The sequence below is a fragment of the Lissotriton helveticus genome, chromosome 5_1 (assembly GCF_964261635.1).
Source record: "Lissotriton helveticus chromosome 5_1, aLisHel1.1, whole genome shotgun sequence".
Classification (NCBI taxonomy): Eukaryota; Metazoa; Chordata; class Amphibia; order Caudata; family Salamandridae; genus Lissotriton; species Lissotriton helveticus.
This window is the reverse complement of record NC_136065.1, coordinates 1,316,658,416-1,316,680,423: the sequence shown is the minus strand read 5'-3', so window position 1 is coordinate 1,316,680,423 and position 22,008 is coordinate 1,316,658,416. Positions and strand designations below refer to the sequence as shown.

Here is a 22,008-nt window from a genome sequence, read left to right as displayed (position 1 = left end):
ATAAAAATTAATTACCAATTAATAAAAATTAATTACCAATTAAAAATTATTTATCAATCAATTAATTATCAATACATATAAAAAATAATTAATATTTAATTAACTATAATTAAATTACTTCCCACCCTATTCCCCTATAAACCCACAACTCGCTACGGAATTAAACTACGCAAAAATTCAATTACATAACATTCATTACTTACATTTTTTTTTATAATACATTACAAAATTAATACATAATTTTAATACATATACTACCATACATAACACTAAAACAAATTCGATATGATAGAAATCGATATTTTAAATGAGATATTATGGAATTCAATATTTTATACCCTAAATTCGATATTCTGGGCTGTCTATATTTTAGTAATTCGATATTCTGGGCTGTCTGTATTTTTGATTCGATATTTTGGGCAGTCTATATTTTGGAATCGATATTTAGGGTGTTCACCTATCGTAAAATCATTGCTGCTTCCCTTAGCCTAGAAATGTTCCCTGTCTCGCCTGAAACAAAATCAAATGGCCCTTCTGCTAAGAAAGCATGAACTTCACCTGAACTGCCAGCAATTTTCCACTTTACCTCCTTAGGCAAAACCTTGGAAAAATGTGTTTCTCTGCAGCTCATCAATTTCATCAGCATAGGTTAACTTCTCGCGGTTAACCAGTCTAGTTTCAGAGCTGGCATGGAGATTGCCTCCCTAAAAATCCTTGACACCATTCACTGTATTCTAGAGAGACCACATGCTTCCATTCCCTACTAGACCTCACAGCCTTCAATACCATCAACCATAAACAAATCCTTGCCCTGCTTTTTCAGTGCTTTGGAATGCAAAGAATGGTTCCAAAGTGATTAGAATCAATTCTCTATAACAGCTCTCAATCTTTGAAATTGAAAGCATACTCTCTCCCCAATGTGGTGTTCTACAATGACTCCATCCTGGCTCCCAATCATTCTAGTATTTACATGAAGCCCATATATGAAATCTGCCAGCTACAGGGATCTGCATACATCAAATTGGGGATAACACCCAAATCTACCTCATGCCTACCTCTTATAGTCCTGATTTTTTTTTAAACTTCACTCGTCCCTCTGTTCACAACGATATTTAGTCAGGATTTATGAAACCTTTTTTCACCCTAAATCATGATAAACTTGAATTGTTCCTGTTCTCTCTCAAATAAAAAAAATCCCCAATCTGCTAAACAATCTGAATATTCCTGACTTTTGCCTACCACTATCCCCACCCCTGTTTTCCCCTTCAGGATCATACTGGAGCATTCCTTATCCTAAATGGGATACTGCACATCAATAAACTCCCCAATCCAACAAAGTTCTACCTGCGAGCCTTGAAGGTCAAACCTCTGTTGTCACTACCTCTTCTGAAATCACCAGCCCATTCTTCGATTCTTCCTAGACTGGTCATGAGCAACACTATGCATGTGGCCGTCCCCCAAACAGCTCTCCTTTCACTGAAAGCTGCCATGCATCCTGCGGCCAGACATGTTTCTTTAACTAATAAATTGATCATTTCACCCCAATCTTGGCTGGCTACTCTGGCGCCATATTGAGGCAAGGATGATGTTGGGAGTCTGGCGTACAAAGCTATTCATATCGACTCCCTGCTCAAACACTCAGTTGGCTCTAGATCTTCTACAAGCAAAAATAACCTTCATCTCAAATCATCCTGTTTCAAAACTGTTCACAAACAACAATTGTCTTTCTCAGGAGCAGCCTCTCTTCTTTGAAATTCTCTGCCATTTGGCTTCAGAACAAAAAACACACTGATGTCTTTACTCAAGCATCCCAAAGTACACATTTAGATTGTACTTCTCTCTTTTAAGCCTTACTGTTAAGTTGAGATCTTACTTCCAACTAGCAATCCTACTCCCTACCCTCCCCTTTCTCACTTCCTCCTCTGCATTCAGACCCTACAATACCTTCCTTCCTGCCTATCCCTTGGCTCTCTTTCCCTATTCTCTCTTCTTCCTCTGCTTCCACTCTTTTCCAATCCTTCCTTCCTTCCCTCCCTCCTCTCTGTCACATTACACCTCCCTCTCAGACTCCCTCTACTACCTGCTCTGTTATTTCTCAAACTCTCACTCCTTACCCTATCTCTTTCTCTCTCTATCTCCTCTGTATCTTTTTCTCCCTCACACTTGTACTCTCTTCACTCTTGCTTTCAGCCTCTCACTAACTCTCACTTTCTTCCCATCTCACACACCTAATTACCACTAATATAGCTTCTGTCAATATCCTCGCCACTCTAGTCCTTTCTACTCACTGCTTCAGCTACTAGTACATTCGCCCCATCTCCTCCTTCCTCAACCTCGCTCTCTCCTATACCACTCTCTCGTTTCCGTTCTCCCCCCTAGTTTACTTGCCCTCTTTCTCTTTTATCAAGTTATAAATTATTCTAGTTCCATTTCTTGAATTGTTGCAATTACCATCTTTTTGTGTTCTCTGTATCACTATGATGTCACTACGACTACTTGTAAAAGAGATATACCATATGGTTCTTGATGCTAAATAAAACAGTTAATTAAGTGAATTAATTATCTAATCAATACACCCAGGCCTCCTAACAGACATGCCCAGGTGCCCAAACTCAGCTTTCAGTAAACAATGAGGTTTCCTGCACAACTACTTCTTTATGGGCTATCGACCGAAATAAGTGGTTCTCTGCGTGAAGAGGTTGCTGGTGAGGAGGCAGATCCCCGCGACACGCAAAGGTCGCTTGAGGTGCAAACTAATGTGGGGAAGGTGGATGCCACAAGAAAAATAATTATACCTGCAACTCCTCCAGTAAATTATACAAGAGGCCACACTTTATTAAGTGTTTGTTATTGCTTATTGTTTAGAGTTCTCCTGTTAAGAAATAAAAGGTGGCCCCTTTCATATAACCATCCACTGAAAACCGTTAATGAGTGATAACGAGTCTCTAAAATCCTTTGATTTAGGAATTTATAGAGCCCATGACTCACCCCATAAGGGTATCTCCGCGCTAGGACTCAATGACACTCCATCAGACAAATCAGAAGGGAAGAGTTTTCAGTTGTCTTCTGAATAACAGGAGGTCCAGACACTGTCGCAGGTGGAAAGGTAGACTGTTCCAAAGCCGGGGGCGAAGATGGAAAAGGCTTTGCCTCCTTGTAGTCATTTGCTTTTACATGTGGATTATGAATTTCTGATAGGAAAGTTGTGTTTGAATATTCGTTCTGAGAATTGAGTGTTTCTTATAACTTCCGTAGAGTTGATATAGTTAATAACGTAGCTATAATAAGGGGCTCAACGGACAACTAGTCAGATGCACTAACAACCTTAAAAAAGTCAAGAGAGATTACTTGCTAGAAGTTCTAATTTAACAGAAGCCCTTGACATGTCCAAGAGAATGGAGCATACTGCCATATGCCTAAAAGAAATTAAAGGGTCTCTAATTTCACAAACAAGGTCTTCTGACATCAACAGCGTTTCAGACACTGGCAGTGTGTTGAATAAAAGATGTGCATATACAGAAGAAAAGAACCAATTAGGAAAACTCAAATGTTTCTAGTGTGGCAATAACAACCATCTGGCTAACAGTCCTAAATGTCCTAACAGAAGTGGAATTTGTAGGAAGTGAGGAAAAGGGACTCTGACATTTTGCCAAGGTTTGTAGGGAAATGTAAAATAAGAATACAAATACGTTAAACACAATATGAAAGAGAATGGGGAGGACACCAACATTATTTTCCTAGTAAATTCCATGGAAAAAGAGGAAAAGGTACACTACCCTACCTATAATATTGTCTTAGAGAGGGATATTTTTTAAAATGTATGCTGACAGTTGCTCTCCATACACATTACTAGATGAGAAAAAGATTTTTGGAAAAGTGTGCGGGAAAACGTCTTTTTTAAACCCTGACATAAAACCAGGGGGACACAATAAACACTCTTTACCTCTGACAAGAATGTTGAAAATACAAATTTCATTTGTAGACAGGAACACTGTGACAAGATCTACATAACTAAACAGGGGTGCAACTTTTAAGATGGAAACATCAAAATTATTTGGGAATCAGACTAGGTACCAATAATGAAGAACAAGATAAACTGTAGACGCATCTATAACTGGGGTTAAAATAAGTGAGGAATTCCTGAAGTATTTTTGGAAAACTTGTATTACTCAAGAAATTCTTGCACAAAATCCAGTTAAAACATAATGCAGTCCCTACCATGTATGAAACATATTCAGTTCCTTTCCTTATGAGATACCCAAAAAAAAGAAAATTAGATAAATTGGTGGATCAGAGAGAACAGAGGATAACCACATAAAAAACACAATGGAGATACCCATGTGTGTGGACCTGAGAGACTTGAACCAGAATATTTGTGGAGACAGACACCCTTTGCTGAACATTGATGCAATGTATCCTGAAGGATATTGAAAAAGTGATGTGCTTCCAAGATGGTACAAAAGGCGGTGGTGATGGACGGAGCATCTGAACGAATCAAACACTCACACCCAGTCAACAGATCTGGGTTTAATCCATCACTGTTCTTTAGCCCACTCTGCCACCCCAGTTCAGACATGGCCATATGCAAATCAGTCTGACCCTGTGCCTCATGGGAGCAGTCCAGCCCGAACTGCCAAGCCATGCCTTCCCTGGACCGGAAACAAGCTTCCGAGGATCGGTTTCTGGCATTTCAGCCGTCTTCAGCCCGGCGTGCTTGAATCCAGTGGCAAAGTGAGCAAGGGACTCACGTCTGAGCATACCCTGCCAACTTATGGCGAACAAAGTGGTACAAAAGGGGGTGGTGATGGACAGAGCATTTGAACCAATCAAACACTCACACCCAGTCAACAGAACTGGGTTTAATCCATCACCGTTCTTTAGCCCAATCTGCCACCCCAGTTCAGACATGGCCATATCCAAATCAGTCTGACCCTGTGCCTAATGGGAACAGTCCAGTCCAAACTGCCAAGCCATGCCTTCCCTGGACCGGAAACAAGCTTCCGAGGACCGGTTTCTGGCATTTCAGCCGTCTTCAGCCCGGAGTGCTTGAATCCAGTGGCAAAGTGAGCAAGGGACTCACGTCTGAGCATACCCTGCCAACTTATGGCAAACAAAGTGGTACAAAAGGGGGTGGTGATGGACAGAGCATCTGTACCAATCAAACACTCACACCCAGTCAACAGATCTGGGTTTAATCCATCACCGTTCTTTAGCCCACTTTGCCACCCCAGTTCACACATGGCCATATGCAAATCAGTCTGACCCTGTGCCTCATGGGAACAGTCCAGCCCGAACTGCCAAGCCATGCCTTCCCTGGACTGGAAACAAGCTTCCGAGGACCGGTTTCTGACATTTCAGCCGTCTTCAACCCGGCGTGCTTGAATCCAGTGGCAAAGTTAGCAAGGGACTCACGTCTGAGCATACCCTGCCAACTTATGGCAAACAAAGTGGTACAAAAGGGGGTGGTGATGGACGGAGCATCTGAACCAATCAAACACTCACACCCAGTCAACAGATCTGTGCTTCCAAGATGACATTTTAATAAATGAGGTATCAGAAAAGGAACACAATACCATTCTGAGGGATGTTGTAAAGAAACTCCAAAAAGCAGGTCTTGCTATAAAATGAGAAATCTTTAGGATCAGAGTAACTTCAGTGGACTATTTGTGACATACAATTAAACTCATGATGCTATAATGAATTTCATTCCCTGACGAATAAAGAGGAACGTAACCCCTTCAGTGCGTCGGACCGCAGTGAGCGACGCACTAGTGCTCATGTGCGGTGGATGTGATTTCTTTCAGCTAAATTTAAGGTTTGCAGGGGGTTCTGGGTAGGAACATGTTGAGGGATCCATGCAAGCCTTAACTCCCTGGCACCCCTGGGTGTCTAGTCTTCAGAAATGTTTGGGTTTGATAGGTTTCCTAGGTTGCTGAGCCTGAGGCCAAAAACCTAGGCGACCCACCCCTGCAAAACCAGTTTGTTTTGTGATAGGTAATTTTGATGTTTTCAAAATACGTTTTGGGCTCTTCCCTGCCTCAGGCACTTAGCCCACCCACACAAGTGAGGTACCACTTTTATCGGGAAACTTGGGGAATGTTGGGTGGGTGGAAGTTTGTGGATGCATGCAGATTTCAGAACTTTCCATCACAGAAATGTGAGGAAAATGTAATTTTTTTATCCAGCTGAATTTGAGGTTTTGCAGGGGATTCTGGGTAAGAAAATATTTGGGTATCCACACACCCAATACCTCCCTGGACTCCCCTGTGTGCCTAGGTTTCAGTAAAGTCTGGGTTTGGTAGGTTTCCTTAGATGGATGCCGAACTCCGGCCAAAAACCTAGGTGACCCCCCCCCCCGCAAAACCAGGTTGTTTTGTGATAGTTCATTTTGATGTCTCCACAATACTTTTTGGGCCCTTGCCTGTCGCGGGCACTAGGCCTACCCATACAAGTGAGGTACCATTTTTACCGAGAGACTTTGGGAAATGTGAGGTGCATGGATGTTTGGGGATCCACGCAGATTCCTGAACTTTCCATCAAATAAATGTGAGGGAAATGTGTTATTTATTTTACAAAGTTTGAGGTTTTGATAGGGAATCTGGGTAACAGAACCTGGTGAGCGTCAAACAAGTCACCCCATCCTGGATTTCCCTGGGTGTCTAGTCTTCAAAAATTTACAGGCTTGCTAGGTTTCCCCAGGTGCCAACTGAGCTAGGGTCCAAAATCCACAGCTAGGCACATGCAAAGAAGGGTCAGTTTTTACTAGAAAAATGTGGTATGTCCTTGTCGCAGTCACTAGGCATACCCACACAAGTGTGGTACCATTTTTATCGGGAGATTTAGGGGAATACAGAATTGTAGAACAACTGTTATTATCTATTGACTTTCTATGCATTTCTGCCTTCCAAATGTAAGACAATGTGTAAAAATGAAGTCACTTTGAAAAAGGTCCTATAATTCACATGCTAGTATGGGTACCTCAAATTTCAGAGATGTGCAATTATCTGCTGCTTCTAAACTACAAATTGTGTTCCCATTTTGGAAATACATAGGTGTCCTTGATACCTACTCTTCACTCTTTATTTCTTACCAAATGAATTGCTATATGCCCGGTACACAATGAAAAACCATTGCAAGACGAAGCTCAGGTATTGGCTCTGGGTTCCTCGGGTTCTTTGTGAACGTACAAGTCCTATATATTCCCACAACCCGAAGGGTCGAGCGGATCTAACGGTATATTGCTTTAAAAAATCTGTCATACTTAGAAGTTACAGGTAAAAACGTTTGCACAAATGGCTGTTTTCTTCAATACATTTTCAATATTTCTGTAACTGTTAGTTTCTGTAAAAAAAACTTGAAGGATTTACACAAATAACCCCTAACTGAATTCAGAATTTTGTCTACTTCTCAGAAATGTTTAGCTTTCCAGGATCCAGTAAAATGTCAAAATTGTGTCGAAAATTTTGGTTTTCCGATAAAAGTCTGCCTGTCCCTGAAAGTTTGGACTATGGTGATTTTAGCACCACAAACCCTTGTTGATACAATTTGCAGAGAAAAAACAGACGCTTTCTTCTCAGCACTGTTTCCCCATTTACCCAAAACAACCCAAAATGTAGCTGTATGTTGCCTAATTTCTGGGTCCTGTCTAGGGGAATCTACGTACCCTAGATACCTTTAAAATCCCCATAATGTTGGAAGAAAAGGACGCATATTTGGTGTGGATATCCTATGTTGATAAAAAGTTACAGGGCCCTAAGCGCGAACTACCCCAAATAGCCCAAAAATAAGGCTTAGCACGGAGGGAAGGCCTAGCAGCAAAAGGGTTAAATCATTACTAGGAGTAGCAGATTAAATGTCCAAATATTTAATATGCTTTGCAGACCAAGGTCACACACTGAGGTCCTTACTTAAAAATAATACCCCATTTGAATAAAACAAGATACAACATATGCCCCATACATTGGCAAATTTGGTACCAATCTCAAAACCATTGTAACCACTGATGCCAGTAACAAAGGTCTTGGACCCACCTTATCCCAAATTGTGGAAGGTAAGGGGAAAATAGTAGTGATTGTGTCCATAGCGCTTAAAGGAGCAGAAGAGAATTAATCAAAAGTTGAAAAAGAATTGTTAGCATGCTTCTGGGGCATTAACCACTTACATTTTTACCTATGGGGCATACTCCTCCTTTTCAGGACAGACCATAAACCCTCACAGTCTGTTTTTGCTACTAAGGAAATGGAAAAGGCTACTTTCTGTGTTGCCAAGTGGATGTTAGGCTTGCAGGGATATAACTCTGGAACAGAGTATGTCTCAAGCAAAATAATTCATATATCTGACTGATTATCTAGAATGCTTATTGATTAGGGTAAGCATGAACCTGAGTTGTCAGAAGACGCTCTACTTTCACATTTCTGCAATATGAAAGGACAAGTGGGAAAGTTATTGAACTAGAAAAGAAACTATCATTGGTGAAAGAGAAAATCATCAAAGGAAGGTCAGAATTTTTTTAACTTTTACCTTATGAAGTGCAAACATTCTGGAATGAACTGTCAATTTGTGGAAATCTCGTGCTAAGAATGTACAAGATTGTACCTCCTGAGGTTGTGAGAGAACGTATTGCAGACATCGCGCATGAGGGACAACTTGGGAGGAGCCTCTCTAAAAACAGTCAGCCAGAATACTGGTTTCCCAGCATGGAGAGGATAATAGAAGACAAGGTGAGAGATTGCAATACATGTGGAGTGAGCGACAAAGCCAAATTCACTAAGAGGGGCTTCCTAGCTCCAATAGAAGTTCCATCTAAACCGTGGGATAAAATTGGATTAGATAGTGAAGGTCCTATCATTTTATATTACACAAAGTTCATCTAAAATACCAAAAATTGCTAGTAATCTACCATTTCCATTGGATTACAACTAAATGTATTAATAATATAAATACTGCAACATTAATTGAATTCATGAAAGACACTTTTGCATCTGAAAAAAGTCCCAGTGCTATTGTCACTGACACCGGGGTACAATTTGTGTCTGAGGGCAAGTGAGATTTCTTAAAGGCTTTATTCTAAGGACCACACCTGAACGACTCTGTATTGTCCTAAAGCAGAAGGAATTGATGAAAAGCTAATAGAATCATCAAAGATTACATAAAATTAGCTGTTTGTTAGACCTGTCAGCCCTAGGGTGGTCTTTCCCTATTTTTCTTCGCCCTTGCCTCATTTTTCCCACCTTCTTTTTTTTGTTGGCCTTAGGTCTCCGAGCACCTTTCCATTGCTAATCAATGCTAAGGTGCAGGTGCTCTCTACTTCCAACATGGCTGCCACTAGCCCCTGCTACTGCAGCGTGGTCTTTTTGTGTAGCACCCTAGTTGCCAGGAGCTGGCTGGGACCCCAAACATTGTTGCAATACCAGCCTTCCATTGCCTGCCCATAGTTAGAGTGGGGAAGCTCCTGGAACCTTCCAGAAAAGAGGCGGAGTCTATTTTTGAAGCCTCAGAGAGTGGTCACCTGACCTGGGCATATATAAAGAAAGGAGGGAAACTTTTTAGTCAGTTGGGGCTTCACTGACCTGGGGGACCCTACGCAGGAGATTTAGGCGGTAGAGCCTAGTCAGAAACCTATACCACTAGGGGTGACAGGGTTTAGGCGCTACCCACCAAGCTGTGTAAGGAACACTGAACTAGCCCACTGATTTGGCCCGGCGGGAGAGGAACCCAGGGACCACCTTTAGTGACCTGCTGAGGAATCCTGTCAGCAGCCTTCAACCCACCCCCCTCCTCCCTTCTCAAGGAACCAAGAAACTATCCACAAGGGCGCTAAAACCACCACGCGCCAAGAAGACATCTGCTCTAACCAGGACTACTGGGGATCAACCAGGTATTGGGCTTTGCCATCTCCGCGCCCGTGCCCCCAGCGCTGTCCTGCCTTGCCTTTGCTAACCTGCCTAGAGGCTGTGGCTACCTAAAATGCTGTAACCTGCTGACTGTCAAGCGCTGCAACCTGACAGAACTGCTGTGTGTGCCCCCACATCGCGTTTCACTAGCGCTGTGTCCTGTGAAGCGCCGCGCCGCTGATACCCTCTGTGGGCCCAGAGACTGCTGCCCGAGGCGCTGTTGTGATTGCCCCCAAAGCGCCGCGAGGACCGAGTGCTTCACCTGCAAGGTGCTTCCCGGCTGGTCCCCTGTCGCGCTTGCCAACGAGCGCGCCGCCAAACTTACAGCCTCAGCCCGGGAGCCCCCTGAGCCTTGCCTACGTCCTAGCGGCCCGGCGCTCTCTCTGTGACGCCGGCGCCGCCTTCATCACCCCCCTCGGCGGCCCCCAGAGCCAGGAGAGGGCCGCCGCGAATTCCTGTCAGGCTACGCTAGGCTTTGGAGGCCGGGACACTCTCCTCACGTGACGAGGGCGGCCGGCCGCGTCATCGGCCGTGCCCCTGTCCTTAGCCGCGCAGCCATTGGCTGCAAGTGAACCACCCCCTGCAGCCGCTCCACGATTGGCCGCGAGGCCAGGAACCTCCCCAGCCTCCTCCTGATCAGTCCCCGGGCCTGCGAGCCATGGAAGGCCCGGGGACAGCCTGCTGAACCCTCGGAGGGCTCCGAGAAAGAGAGCAAGAGCCCCCACCTGCCAGCGCCGGCCCCCCAAGGGCCGGGTCTAGATCGGTAGGCCGCGGGAGGTCTACCTGAGGGCCGGAGCTCTCTCCACCATCTGCAAACCTCCGCAAGGGGCCCGGTCGGCCCGAAGGTTAAGGTAAACCCCGGGGAGGAGGGGGGAATGCCACAGGAGGACCCGAGTTCGCTCCTCCCCTGTGGAAAGACTGAGTTGGGCCCCGTTGGCCCTAATTAGCCCAAGCAACCCCTGAACTGGGTCAAGACTCCGGTAGAGCCCTGGACCCGGGGCTAGATGAGTTAACCCCTGCCTGGGGTCAAGCTAAATGTCAGCTAATGTAGGTCCTGATGCCGGGGTTATTTGTTGATTAAGGAAGTACTTTTACCGGGTGCACTGTTGTCTTTGCTTAATGAAATGTGGCCTGATCTCCAAAGAGTTTTACTACTGCCTAATGAGATGGTTATTGCTGAGTAATGACATGGTTTATCCCTGCTAAATGAACTGTTTACTTTTGTCTAATGACATGTTTATTCCTGCTAATGGGTCTAAGGAAATGTTCACCCTTGCTTTGTCAGAAGTTGATTGAAATGCCTACAGTAACTAATGAGATGCTCACCTTGCCCTTCAAATGCAATGGTAATTATTGAATTGCTTCCTTTGCTCCACTCTAATGAAATGGTTTACCTCTGCTGTTGAACTGCTTATCTTTAACGCATGAAACGTTTTGCCCTAGTCTGAGGAATTAGTTGCTTCCCTCAATGAAATGTGCCAAGGAGTTATTGCGACTGTGATTATTGATAACCCTGATTTTGGTCTTAGATAACATTAATTGATTTGAATCAAACTTACTGGTGTGGTCTAAGTCTGTGCGTGCATTTATTGTCTCAGTGGATGGGTGTGCTGTATAGTCACTTAACACCTGAGCTTTCGGGTGCCTACCTGCTCGTGCCAGGCTACCCCCGGGGAACTGGTGACCCCAGTTCTTACACTGTTGCATCAAGGAAAACTCTTTCAAAGAATCTATGTGAAATGCGATTGTCTTATCACACCACCCCTAATTCACTTACAAGTTTATCACCATTCACCTCCTTGAAAGACAGAAAACATTGATCTAAGCTTGCACTGCACTGGGTAAATGGATGACAACTGGTATGGGGCAATAGGAAAAACATTAACAACTCAATACCTCTCCATCAAGCCGAATACAAGTCATGGTATGACAAGATATGGGGTGTGAAAGACAACCGTTGGAAGGCTGAGTAGTGGGAAGTAATTAAGAAACCCAGTGGTAGCAGTGACAAGTTCAAACAATCTTCTCCCCCGAAAAGGATCAAACAAGTTAAACACAGTATGGTAATTCTGGAAGAAGGTAAAACATGGAGCTTAGACAGCATAGCTAAATATTCTAGAATTCCTGAAATGAAAAGAGCAAAGGTACTCATCGTCAACCAAGGAGTTGGGGCATATGACCGAAGTGATAGAGGTAGGATGCAACATATCCCCCAAGATGGCATGTAGATCACAAAGTAGGATAAAGTGATGTGGAACTTTACGTTTTCTCCTTCCAGCGAAATGAACAATTGGGTCTTTCATCTGTTAGGATTTGGGTAATGGAATAATGTACACATTGTTATTTTATGTTATTCTCTCATCTGGAAGTATTTCTTATCTCATTAAATGTATGCTTTGTAACTGAGTCTCCTTTCATGTTTTTGTGGTGTTGTGGTTTGCCCATTCACCTTTCATCTTCCTTCATGTTTTTCCCTTCCAAGGGAGATGTGTTGTAGTTTCTCCTTTTCCTCCTCCGTTACCTTCTTTCCCCTGCCCCTATCTTGGAATATTTCTGTAAGTGGCATTTGGAATGTTAGAGAAACTATCTGACTGAACTGTTGGACAGCCCTGCAAAGTGAGACTGAAGGCATATTTGTACTGCTTTTCTTACCTAATAAAAGCAAGAATGTCTTACCGTGAGTCCATGCTTCATGCTTAAGTGTGCAAAGGTCTGTATTAAAAGGTACTGCAGAATGTTATTGTCCTGCTACTATATAGGCAGGGACCCTCAATTGATGGTGACTAAGACCAAATGTATCAAATTCAACAATCAGAACAAAAACTGTCAGTTACATGTTACATTTCTATAATGCTGCAAAAATGATTCTTTGTCCATAACTTGGTCTTGCTGCTTTAATCATATTCCTGTCTCTCCTTCTAAGGTTATCAAATGCAAAGCTCCTATGCCTTACAGGGTGAAAAAAAAGATTCCATCTGGTACAATATATATTGCTTTTGAGGATACAGAATCAATGAATGAGCATCCTCGTTAACTTCTGGTATATGAAAAGTACCGCGGGGTTCCTTACCAGTTGAGGTGTACATGGGTGGCCCCATCGGATAAAGTGGATACCCGTAAGAGGGACCGTAGGCTGGGTACATTGACATGGGGGGATATACTTGAACTGGGTAGGATGGCTGATAACCCATCATTTCCATTTCTTGACCTGTGAATCAAACACATGAACAATGAGAGATACTGAAACAAGTGGGTAAAGACATAAATATTGTTAGTATTAAATCGTTTTTTATCAGCAGAACACATCGCATTAAAGTACAGTGCATCAACGCCTACAACCCCTCGGCCGGCTGCAATCTAAAAAAGGCCTTTGATGGATAGGCTATCTCTTACGTTAACTGACACAGCATGCCACCTACAACCCATCCTGGGCTGGCCGTGTGAGGTGGGGAATCCATTAACAGATATATAAAGATAAATGCACATGTAGCAGAACTTGAACACAGTGGATATGCATATCACATTGAGCTGCAGAGTTGGTATATCCCACTAGAGGCGAGTACGTCTGCCTTTTAAGGGAGAAAAGGGAAACATAAACCAAACAATAGTTAAGTCAAAATTAAGATTCCCAACACCCTTACTCCTCCCCCACCCCTCCCCTCTCCTGGTGAGCTAGAGATTTCACATTAACTAACAGGTGTAGTCCGATGTATTAGATCCCAAGGGGCCCAATAAGTTCGAACACGATAGCTAGAACTATTCGCCTTCCTGAGTTTCGGGAATCAGATCTGAAGGTAAGCGGACATGTCAGTTTCCTGAATTCCGTGGATAAGATTGTTATAAAGGGGGCCCAGATCTTTGAATATTCAGCTTTGTCCCTTAAATTGGCCATAGACAGCCTCTCTCAATGCCCAGAAGAGACCATAATTGGTGCAGTCGTAGTGTGTTCCGGGATCTTGTCTGTCCTCCAACCTGCCAGGAGTACCCGGTGTGCAGCATTCAGCGCCAAAGCTATCTGCCTACTTTTGATAGAATGCAGTGGGAAGGTCAGTATGTTGGGCAGTCCTAAGATAGTGTAAGCGGGAAACCTAGGTATGGAGGTATCAAAGGCCTTATCTATTTAGTCAAGGATCTTGTCCCAGTATCTCTTAAGTTTCGGGCAATTTCACAGCAGGTGAAGGAGGGTACCTGGGCTCCCGCAGCCACGCCAGCAAAGACCGTCGCACTGTGGGTTCCATTTAGTTAAGCGAGCTGGAGTGAGGTACCAGTAGGATACAATCTCAAATGCGGTCTCCATGTTGCCCATAGAGTGTGCGATGTGATGGGTCCTATACAAAATGTCCTTCCACTCTTAGTCCGAGAGAGTGCAACCTAGTTCCATCTCCCACCGTCTCTGTCCCGGGGTCGGGGTTCCCTTAACACTCTGTGTGAGGAATGAATAGATCTCTGATATGAGTTTGCGATCATCTTTTTTAAAGAAAAGCCACTTCTCAAATGGTAGCATAGGTCGAATCACCAGGGGGCGCATTAAGGGAACTGTCACCCAATGCAGCATCTGCGTATGCAGGAAGAGGTCCGAGTCGTAGAGGCCATAGTCCACTCGGAGCTGGTCAAAGGGAGATGGGGTCCTGCAGATCAAACAAATACCCCAGACCCTTGCACCCGCCTTCTAACCATCGCTTGCCCACTCCCTTTTCCATTCCAGGAAGGAAATCCGAGTTTAAAAAGATGGATGACATGGGGGAGGGGAAAGTGGTGAGGTTAGCCCGTTTGGACACTCCATCCCAGACCAACATAGTGGGCTGGGTGACAGGCGAGGAATACAGCCCCCAGGAACGCGACGGCCTAGGCAACCACACCTCCCTCCAAATATGGTGGCTAGCCACCGTCTGGTCCATAAAGACCCATCATAGGACGGTTCCATTCAACTAGGTAGCGTAGCACTAATGCCTGGAAATAGCGAGTGATGTTTGGCAGAGCAAAGCCCCCTTCTTTCTTAGGGTGTCGCAACAAGGACTTCTGCAACCTGGGAGAGGTCAGACCCCATATGAAATGCTCAATTTCAGTTTGTATGTGTGCGAACGAGCCCGGTGGAGGCAGCAGAGGCAGAGTCTCGGGGCATCCTGGCGCTGTATACCGCTGTGGAACCCTTCCTGGCTTTCCCTGTGAAATGCCCCCTCCAGGGCACCCCCAAGGTGAAGCCAGGCATCCCAGCGCTGTTGGGGCTGTTGTGGAGATTAAGCAAGCTATTGCCCAGAGTTGCAGAGTGGGACCCATGATTAGAGTAGGCACCGAGGCAAGAATTATCGAGTCCGCGGACATTGAGCCCAAGACCCTGCCGCGTCGGGAATTGAACCCTGGTTCCGGGCCTGACCTCTGCTTCAGGGTCTGCCGCTTATAACCAGTGAGCCACACTTCTCCACCAATTGTGCATGCTAGGCATCCACTGTCGGGGGATTTACAGAAAGGTTCAGTACTTGTGACTTCTGTAGATTCATTTTGAATCCGGAAGGTGACTAAAAGCCCACAGGCCATCTACGGTGGCCGGCAAGGAGTTCAGGGGGTGCGCTATCGAAAAAACTAACCTTGCCCGCGTAGAGGTTAATTAGGTGGTGATCGGCCCCAAACGGAATACCCCGTGCCTTTGGATTGTCTCAGAGTGTTTGGGCAAAGGGCTCCATGTACAGAGCAAATAGCAGGGGGGAGAGAGTGCAACCCTGCCTGGTGCCCCTCCCTACTGCAAAGTCACTCGGGAGGACACCACTAACCCTGATGGCAGCAGACGGAAAGCTGTAAATGCTGTCGACCCACTTGCGGAACCTGACTCTCAGGCCAAAGCGTTCTAGAGTGGCAAACAAATACGGCCAGTGCACGCGATCGAATGCTTTCTTGGCATCGACTGCCAGCAGTAAAGCCTCTTCCTTAGAATGATGTACCTTGTCAATTAGGTGACAGATCCTTTTAGTATTGTCTCCGCACTGTCTACTCGGGATGAACCCCGATTGGTCTGGGTCGATCAATCCAGGCAAAAGGGGGTTCAGCCTCTGGGCCAGGATGCTGGAGAACAATTTTGTGTCAATATTCAACAAGGAAATCGGCCGATATGAGCTGCAAAACACAGGGTCCTTCCCTGGTTTGGGGATGATCGAGATCTTTGCTTGCAGCATGGTATCCGTAAGAGTACCCTTGTCAGGAAAGGAGTTAAATAGGCGGGTGAGCAGCGGAGCCAGGTCCGCGCAAAAGGTCTTTTAAAAGAGGGTACTGAAGCCATCCGGGCACGGCGCCTTCATGAGTTTCAGACGGGCAATGACAGATATCACCTCTTTTTTTTTTTTTTTCAGAACAAAATTTTTATTGTGCCGTTGAAAAGGTACATGATACGTACAGCGCCCCGAAACCCGGAGAAGCTGTGAGCATGAAAGTAATAAGCACATTGCAAACTATTCTAACAGCCTTTTAAATGTAAGAAATTACCCTAAGTCCCCCCTCCCTTCACCCCCTCGCTCCCCCCACCCAAAACCCCCTTTCCCACCCCCTGCACAGCGTCTAAACAGTCCATATGTAAAAGCATATCAAAATACATTTAATGTGTACTCCCCATCACACGGGCTCAATATCCAGATGTCTTTCTTCAGGTTCACCATGTACCAGCGGTTCCAGCCATAGCCCTCTATAATCTGCCCACCTCTTCCAAATCTTGTAGTGTTTCCGGGGGCAGCCCCTGGCCTCGAAGATCGGGCGTTCCAACCCCATATAAAAGTCAAGTCCCCTTTTCCACACACCCAATAGGGGGCCTCTGGGGTCTTTCCAGGCTCGGGCTACGTCATTCTTGGCCACCACGAGACCCAACAACAACAAATGGCGTTTATATATATTTCCCCCCACCTGCTCTAGGATATGGAGGAGGCCTAGTTGTGGTGGGCGGGTAAGGTCCCAGCCCAGCACTTCCGACAAGCAGTCCCACACTCCCGACCAGAACCTCCCCAGACCATCACACGCCCAAACTGGATGCAGAAACGTGCCCATCTCTCCGCCACATCGCAGACAATCAGGGGACGCAATCAAGCCTGCCTTCCACAGTCGTTCCCTGGTAAAGTAGGCTCTATGTAAGTATTTAAACTGAATGAAACGCAGTCGTACCGCAATGGCCGCCCCTCTTGGGGCCTCGAGTGCCTCTCTCCAGTCTTCCTCCTCAAATGCACCCAGATCGTTCTCCCATTTAGCTCGCAGAGTATCTAGAGACGTCGAGCAATGTGTAACTAGTGTTTGGTAGATAGATGATATCTTTTGGCTTTCCAATTCCCCCATGAATACCTTGGCTTCCAGAGGGCTAAACTCGGGCAACGAATCGAGGCCCCTCAGGGTAGGTGTAATAGCGTGGGGGAGCTGCAGATATCTAAAAAACTGGGTCCGGGGCATGTCATATTCTTCACGTAGCTCCTGGAACGACTTAAGGGTCGTGCCCTTGACCACATGGCCCACGGCCGAGATACCGATCGCGTCCCAGCCACGGAAACCCTTTAGGGACAGTAACGCCGGCAATTGCCCATTCTGCCACAATGGGGTCTCCCTCGTCAGCCTATTCCACCATCCCATTCGGCGGAGTGCACCGCGCCATATTTGGAACACTATTTGAGTGACTACCGGAAGCCTCTTCCTCTTAGCAGCCGAGTATAGTATAGTGTGTAGCGTATCAGGGTCCATTATGAATCGCTCCAGGGCGTAGGCAGGGTCGCCTCGGTCCCCATACCACCAATCATTCAGTATTAGCAGATGGGAAGCCTGATAGTAGGACAGGATATCTGACGTTGCAAGGCCACCACAGTATGTGGAAAGAAAACACGTGCGGAGCGCCACTCTCGCCACTCCTCCAGCCCAGAGGAAATTTCTAAGCGCCGAATTTACCTGCCTGAACCACTGCGGTGATATAGGGTATGGGTGATTTTGTAATTGGTATATGAGACGCGGGAGGGCCACCATCTTAAAAATGGCCGAGCGGCCGTACACATTCAGGGGCATCCGGGACCACGTAGTCATGTCTAAGCGGATACGCTCCCATACGGGCATGACATTGCACGTCCAGGAGACCCCACGCAAGTCTGTCAAAAATACCCCCAAGTATTTAATGCCTCCCGCAGCCTCCTGCAACGCCGCTGCCCAGGACCCTAAATCCCGACGCTCCCCCAACACCCACAGTACTGACTTACGCAGGTGCAGGTGAAGGCCCAATACCTCTCCGAAAATTCGCATGATGTCAAGGACACGCGGCCCAGACCTATTCAAGTCCGTGAGAAAAAAGAGGACATCGTCCGCATAGAGAGCTATTCTGTCAGAGGGTCCCGCCCTCCACTCAATGCCCCGCATCTGTGCGTCTATTCGGACCCACGCCGCCAGCGGTTCCATGGCCAGGGCAAATAGATATGGTGAGAAGGGGCATCCCTGTCTGGTGCCTCTACCTATAGGGAAGGAATTAGACACTGCCCCAGCCACTCTCACCGACGCCGTAAGATCCGTGTATAGTAGTTGTAGGTAGGATAAGAAGTGGGGCCCCAGGTTCAGGCGGGACAGAAGCGCACGGAGGTAGACCCAGCTTACTGAGTCGAAGGCCCTATCTATGTCGGCCAGGAGAAGGGCCGCAGGAATCCCTGCCGCTCAGATATCACCTCTTTGATCAGGATGGGGGCCTCCAGCCCTGCCACCTCACTAGTCGGAAGTGGGGTGATTGCTGCGCTGCTCAGATACTCCCCAGGGTCCGCCAACGGGGTGGATTCGGCAGAATAAAGGCACTCATAGAAAGACTGAAATGAAGCCGCAATGCCTGGGTCATCCGAAATCTCTGAACCTCCCTCCCCTACTTTAACTGCCTGCGCATGTCGCTGGCTGCGGAGGCCTTTAGCGAACATGTGCCCACCTTTGTTGGAATCCACATAGTATTTAGGTTTGAGTCGGAGTAGCGTATACTCAGCCCTTTCTAAATCTAAACGACGTAGCTGAAGCCGCTCCTTCTCTAACTGGCGCCAAACGCGAGGGGCTCTGGTGCGTTTGTGAATTTCCTCGAGTTCCCGAACTTTAGCCTCCAATTCTGCGCTCTAGACTACCTAGTTTTATTGTCATAGGCCGCTTTGGCGATCAAGGCCCCCTCACGACCAATTTAAACTCTTCCCAGACGGAGGACAAGGGCACAGAACCATTTTCGTTAAGTGCTAGATAATCAGTCAGGGTGTGCCGCAGGTCTTCAACCAATGTTGGGGACTGTAACAGGGAGACCCTAAACGCCAGTGCAGTGGGCACAAGTGCGCGGGTGGCAGGCGCAGTGAGAGTGTTCCGACAGCGATCTACCCTCGATAGTGGAGGCAGTGGTGCAAGCCCACGCAGACTGGGAGACAAGAAAATGGTCTAGGCGGGTGTAGGTCTTATGGGCCGCAGAGTAATAGGAATAATCTCTGTCATCGGGGTGTAAGCAGCGCCACGCATCCCTTATCCCACAGTCCTCCAGCCAGTCCCTGAAAGAGCCCATGCTCCACCTGACCTTTGTACAAGAACGGTCAGTACCTGCGTCCATGACTAAATGTAGATCCCCACCCACCACAACCATGGGGTCGGGTGTACGGAGAACCTCAGCCAGGGCGTCCATCAGGAATTTCTCTTAACGTTTGGGAAGAATATCAAAGCTATGGTGACATTAGAGGACCCACTGCGTAGCCTCAACGCTAGAAGTCATCCCTTGAGTTCAGCCACAGAGCCCACTATGGAAACCCTAAAATGTGAGGAAAGAAGAATGGCCACCCCGCCCCTCTTACTCTTCCCCGAAGATCAGAACTGTAAAGGAAACGTTCTGTGCTGCATGCAATGTGTGTCGCAGTGTAGGAGGTGGGTTTCTTGAAGCAGAGCACCGCCTTCTGCTTAGTAGGATTGTTAAGGCTCCTGGCGTTAAGGCTGACTACTTTGACTCTATCGGGTGGGGGTTACCGCGAGACGCTATGACTGAAGCAGTAGGCATAAATATTTTTGATGCTACGCTGCTTTATCAAATGACTGTACATTAACAAAGTACCATGAGGCTCTCAGCTAGGCAGTAAAAGAGATTTTAGTCTTTATATATGGTGTCTTGCTATTGAGTATCAATGTTAGTAAACTAATAGTAATGACTTACTGGTAAACAAAGCAGTAGCTGTTACAAGGCTGACACTGTTGGGACACTAATGGGGTTATTTAGAGTATAGCAAATGCAGGACATCTGCGATGTTGGGAGGATTTTTTACATCCTCTAACCCCTAAATAACCCCTTTATTGCCATAAAATGCTGAGACGTGCGCTATAATGACACAAGCACCATCAACTGCACCACATGATGGTGCAAATCCTAACGTTGCAAGGTAAAGTGGTTCTCTGTAAGGATGGATTCAACAATTGTTTTGTCTACAATAATCTCAACGTTTCAGCAAAAAAAGATAATATCAAGTAATGTAGCATACATCCTTTCACATCAAGATAATCATGCAAGGCAAGTTCTGAAATATTTACAAAAATAATGTATCAACTCTTTTTTTTGTTCAATGAATAAAAACATTGTTCAATCAAGGTTAAAATACACTTTATCCTTGTTGTATTCTACCAATAGATCCAACTATTATGTTACCAGCATTCAGATACACTTTATCCTTGTCGTACAGTCTTGAAATATCAATTGGTTCATAGATTTGTTGTGCGATACAGCCTATTGGTAGCACGATGTTGTAGGAAGCTGGCTTCTTCTATGGTATACTATATATGGTATACCAAAAAGAGGTATACCTTGAGAAGGGTCCAGGTATTCCCCTACTAGCAGACAGGAGCATGCTCTAGCAATCACAAGGACCTCTTTTAGGGGGTGATGTGGTCAAGCAGCCTTAGGTAGATCAGAGAGGAGTGTTAGACATCTACAAATACACACAATAGTCAATAAATGATGACCATGACCAATGTTCCCTCTAATAAATTTCCTCTGTGTGCGGTAATGAAGGGTCTCTGTGCACTGCTGCCAAGGCTTTGTACACCAGTTCATCATGCAAGCAAGTACTTTTCTCAGATACCATGCATTTAAAAAGGGAAAGGAGCCCCCTGAGTGTAAAATTGTAGTGCATCGGTTACCTTGTTTAAGAGGGGGTTGCATATTAAAGAGCCAAAAAGACACTTATTCTGTTGATTTTAAAATAGTTTAAGTTGAACATATGTCGCCGTTCAAAACAATTCTGTGTTGTTATGCTGAACATTCTGGATACAGTAAAAAGAAACGTGTTTGTCATATATATAACTTGGCGTCACATTACAGAAGTAGACATTCTGGTTTTGAAGCCTGCGTGCAAGATTTTAAATAAATAAGTGGAGCTGATTTCACTCGTGTGGCTTCCTTCCAAATGAGTTCCTGATTTGAATTGATATACTTAAACGGCTGGCTCGGTCGTGGAAGTGAGCCCACCGCTGCTGCGGGTCCGTGCCGACAACCAAGAAGTCAGCAGCAGGAACGAGAGATCTGGCATTCGACAGGGGAGTGTCAGATATGCTCCCATTTGGCATCTGGAAAGCGTGAGCAGGCCTCTGCCAGAATGAATCTTCAATCCACTTGGAAATTATTGTGAACTATTCAGTAAAGACAGCGCACCCACAAGGGTAATACGCAAGCCAGGACTACAGATCCCAGAAGGCCCACGAAAGGGCCACGCCCATGGGGGCAGGAACCAATTGAAGATAAAACCTGTGCGTTGCAAGTGCTGCCTTACCTGATTTCACTCGTGTGGCTTTCTTCCAAATGAGTTCCTGATTTGAATTGATATAACTTGCTACCACTGTTTTACATTTTTGTTGATTCATTAATAATAAACTTAAAAATTACCCAATTCAGTTGTGGTGATTTTATCAACCTTTAATGGATGAAGTGATAAGTGAGCCATGGCAGGTTTTGACCCTGTTGCTTGTATATTCAATTTGGAGTTTAGTAAAGCATGCTTAGCTTACCAAGCTAATTCAATAGGTTTAAAAGTTGATTTTGGTTTACAGTGCCATGCTTTCATACAGCAAAAGGCTATTTAAAGATGATGAGAAAGAAATAGCAAACGTGAACAATTCAATATACACT

The 22,008-nt window shown here is 45.6% G+C and overlaps 1 protein-coding gene across 2 annotated transcripts in view; it reads right to left on the bottom strand.

Moving 5' to 3' along the window:
- The window catches only part of SHISA4 (shisa family member 4), a 531,710-nt gene that overhangs the window by 348,670 nt on the left and 161,032 nt on the right, over window positions 1–22,008 (bottom strand). For both annotated transcript variants that reach the window (XM_078644153.1, XM_078644154.1), the window contains exon 4: window positions 12,964–13,101. In XM_078644153.1, the coding sequence (XP_078500279.1) occupies window positions 12,964–13,101 (138 nt within the window). The remainder of the gene's footprint in view (window positions 1–12,963; window positions 13,102–22,008) is intronic.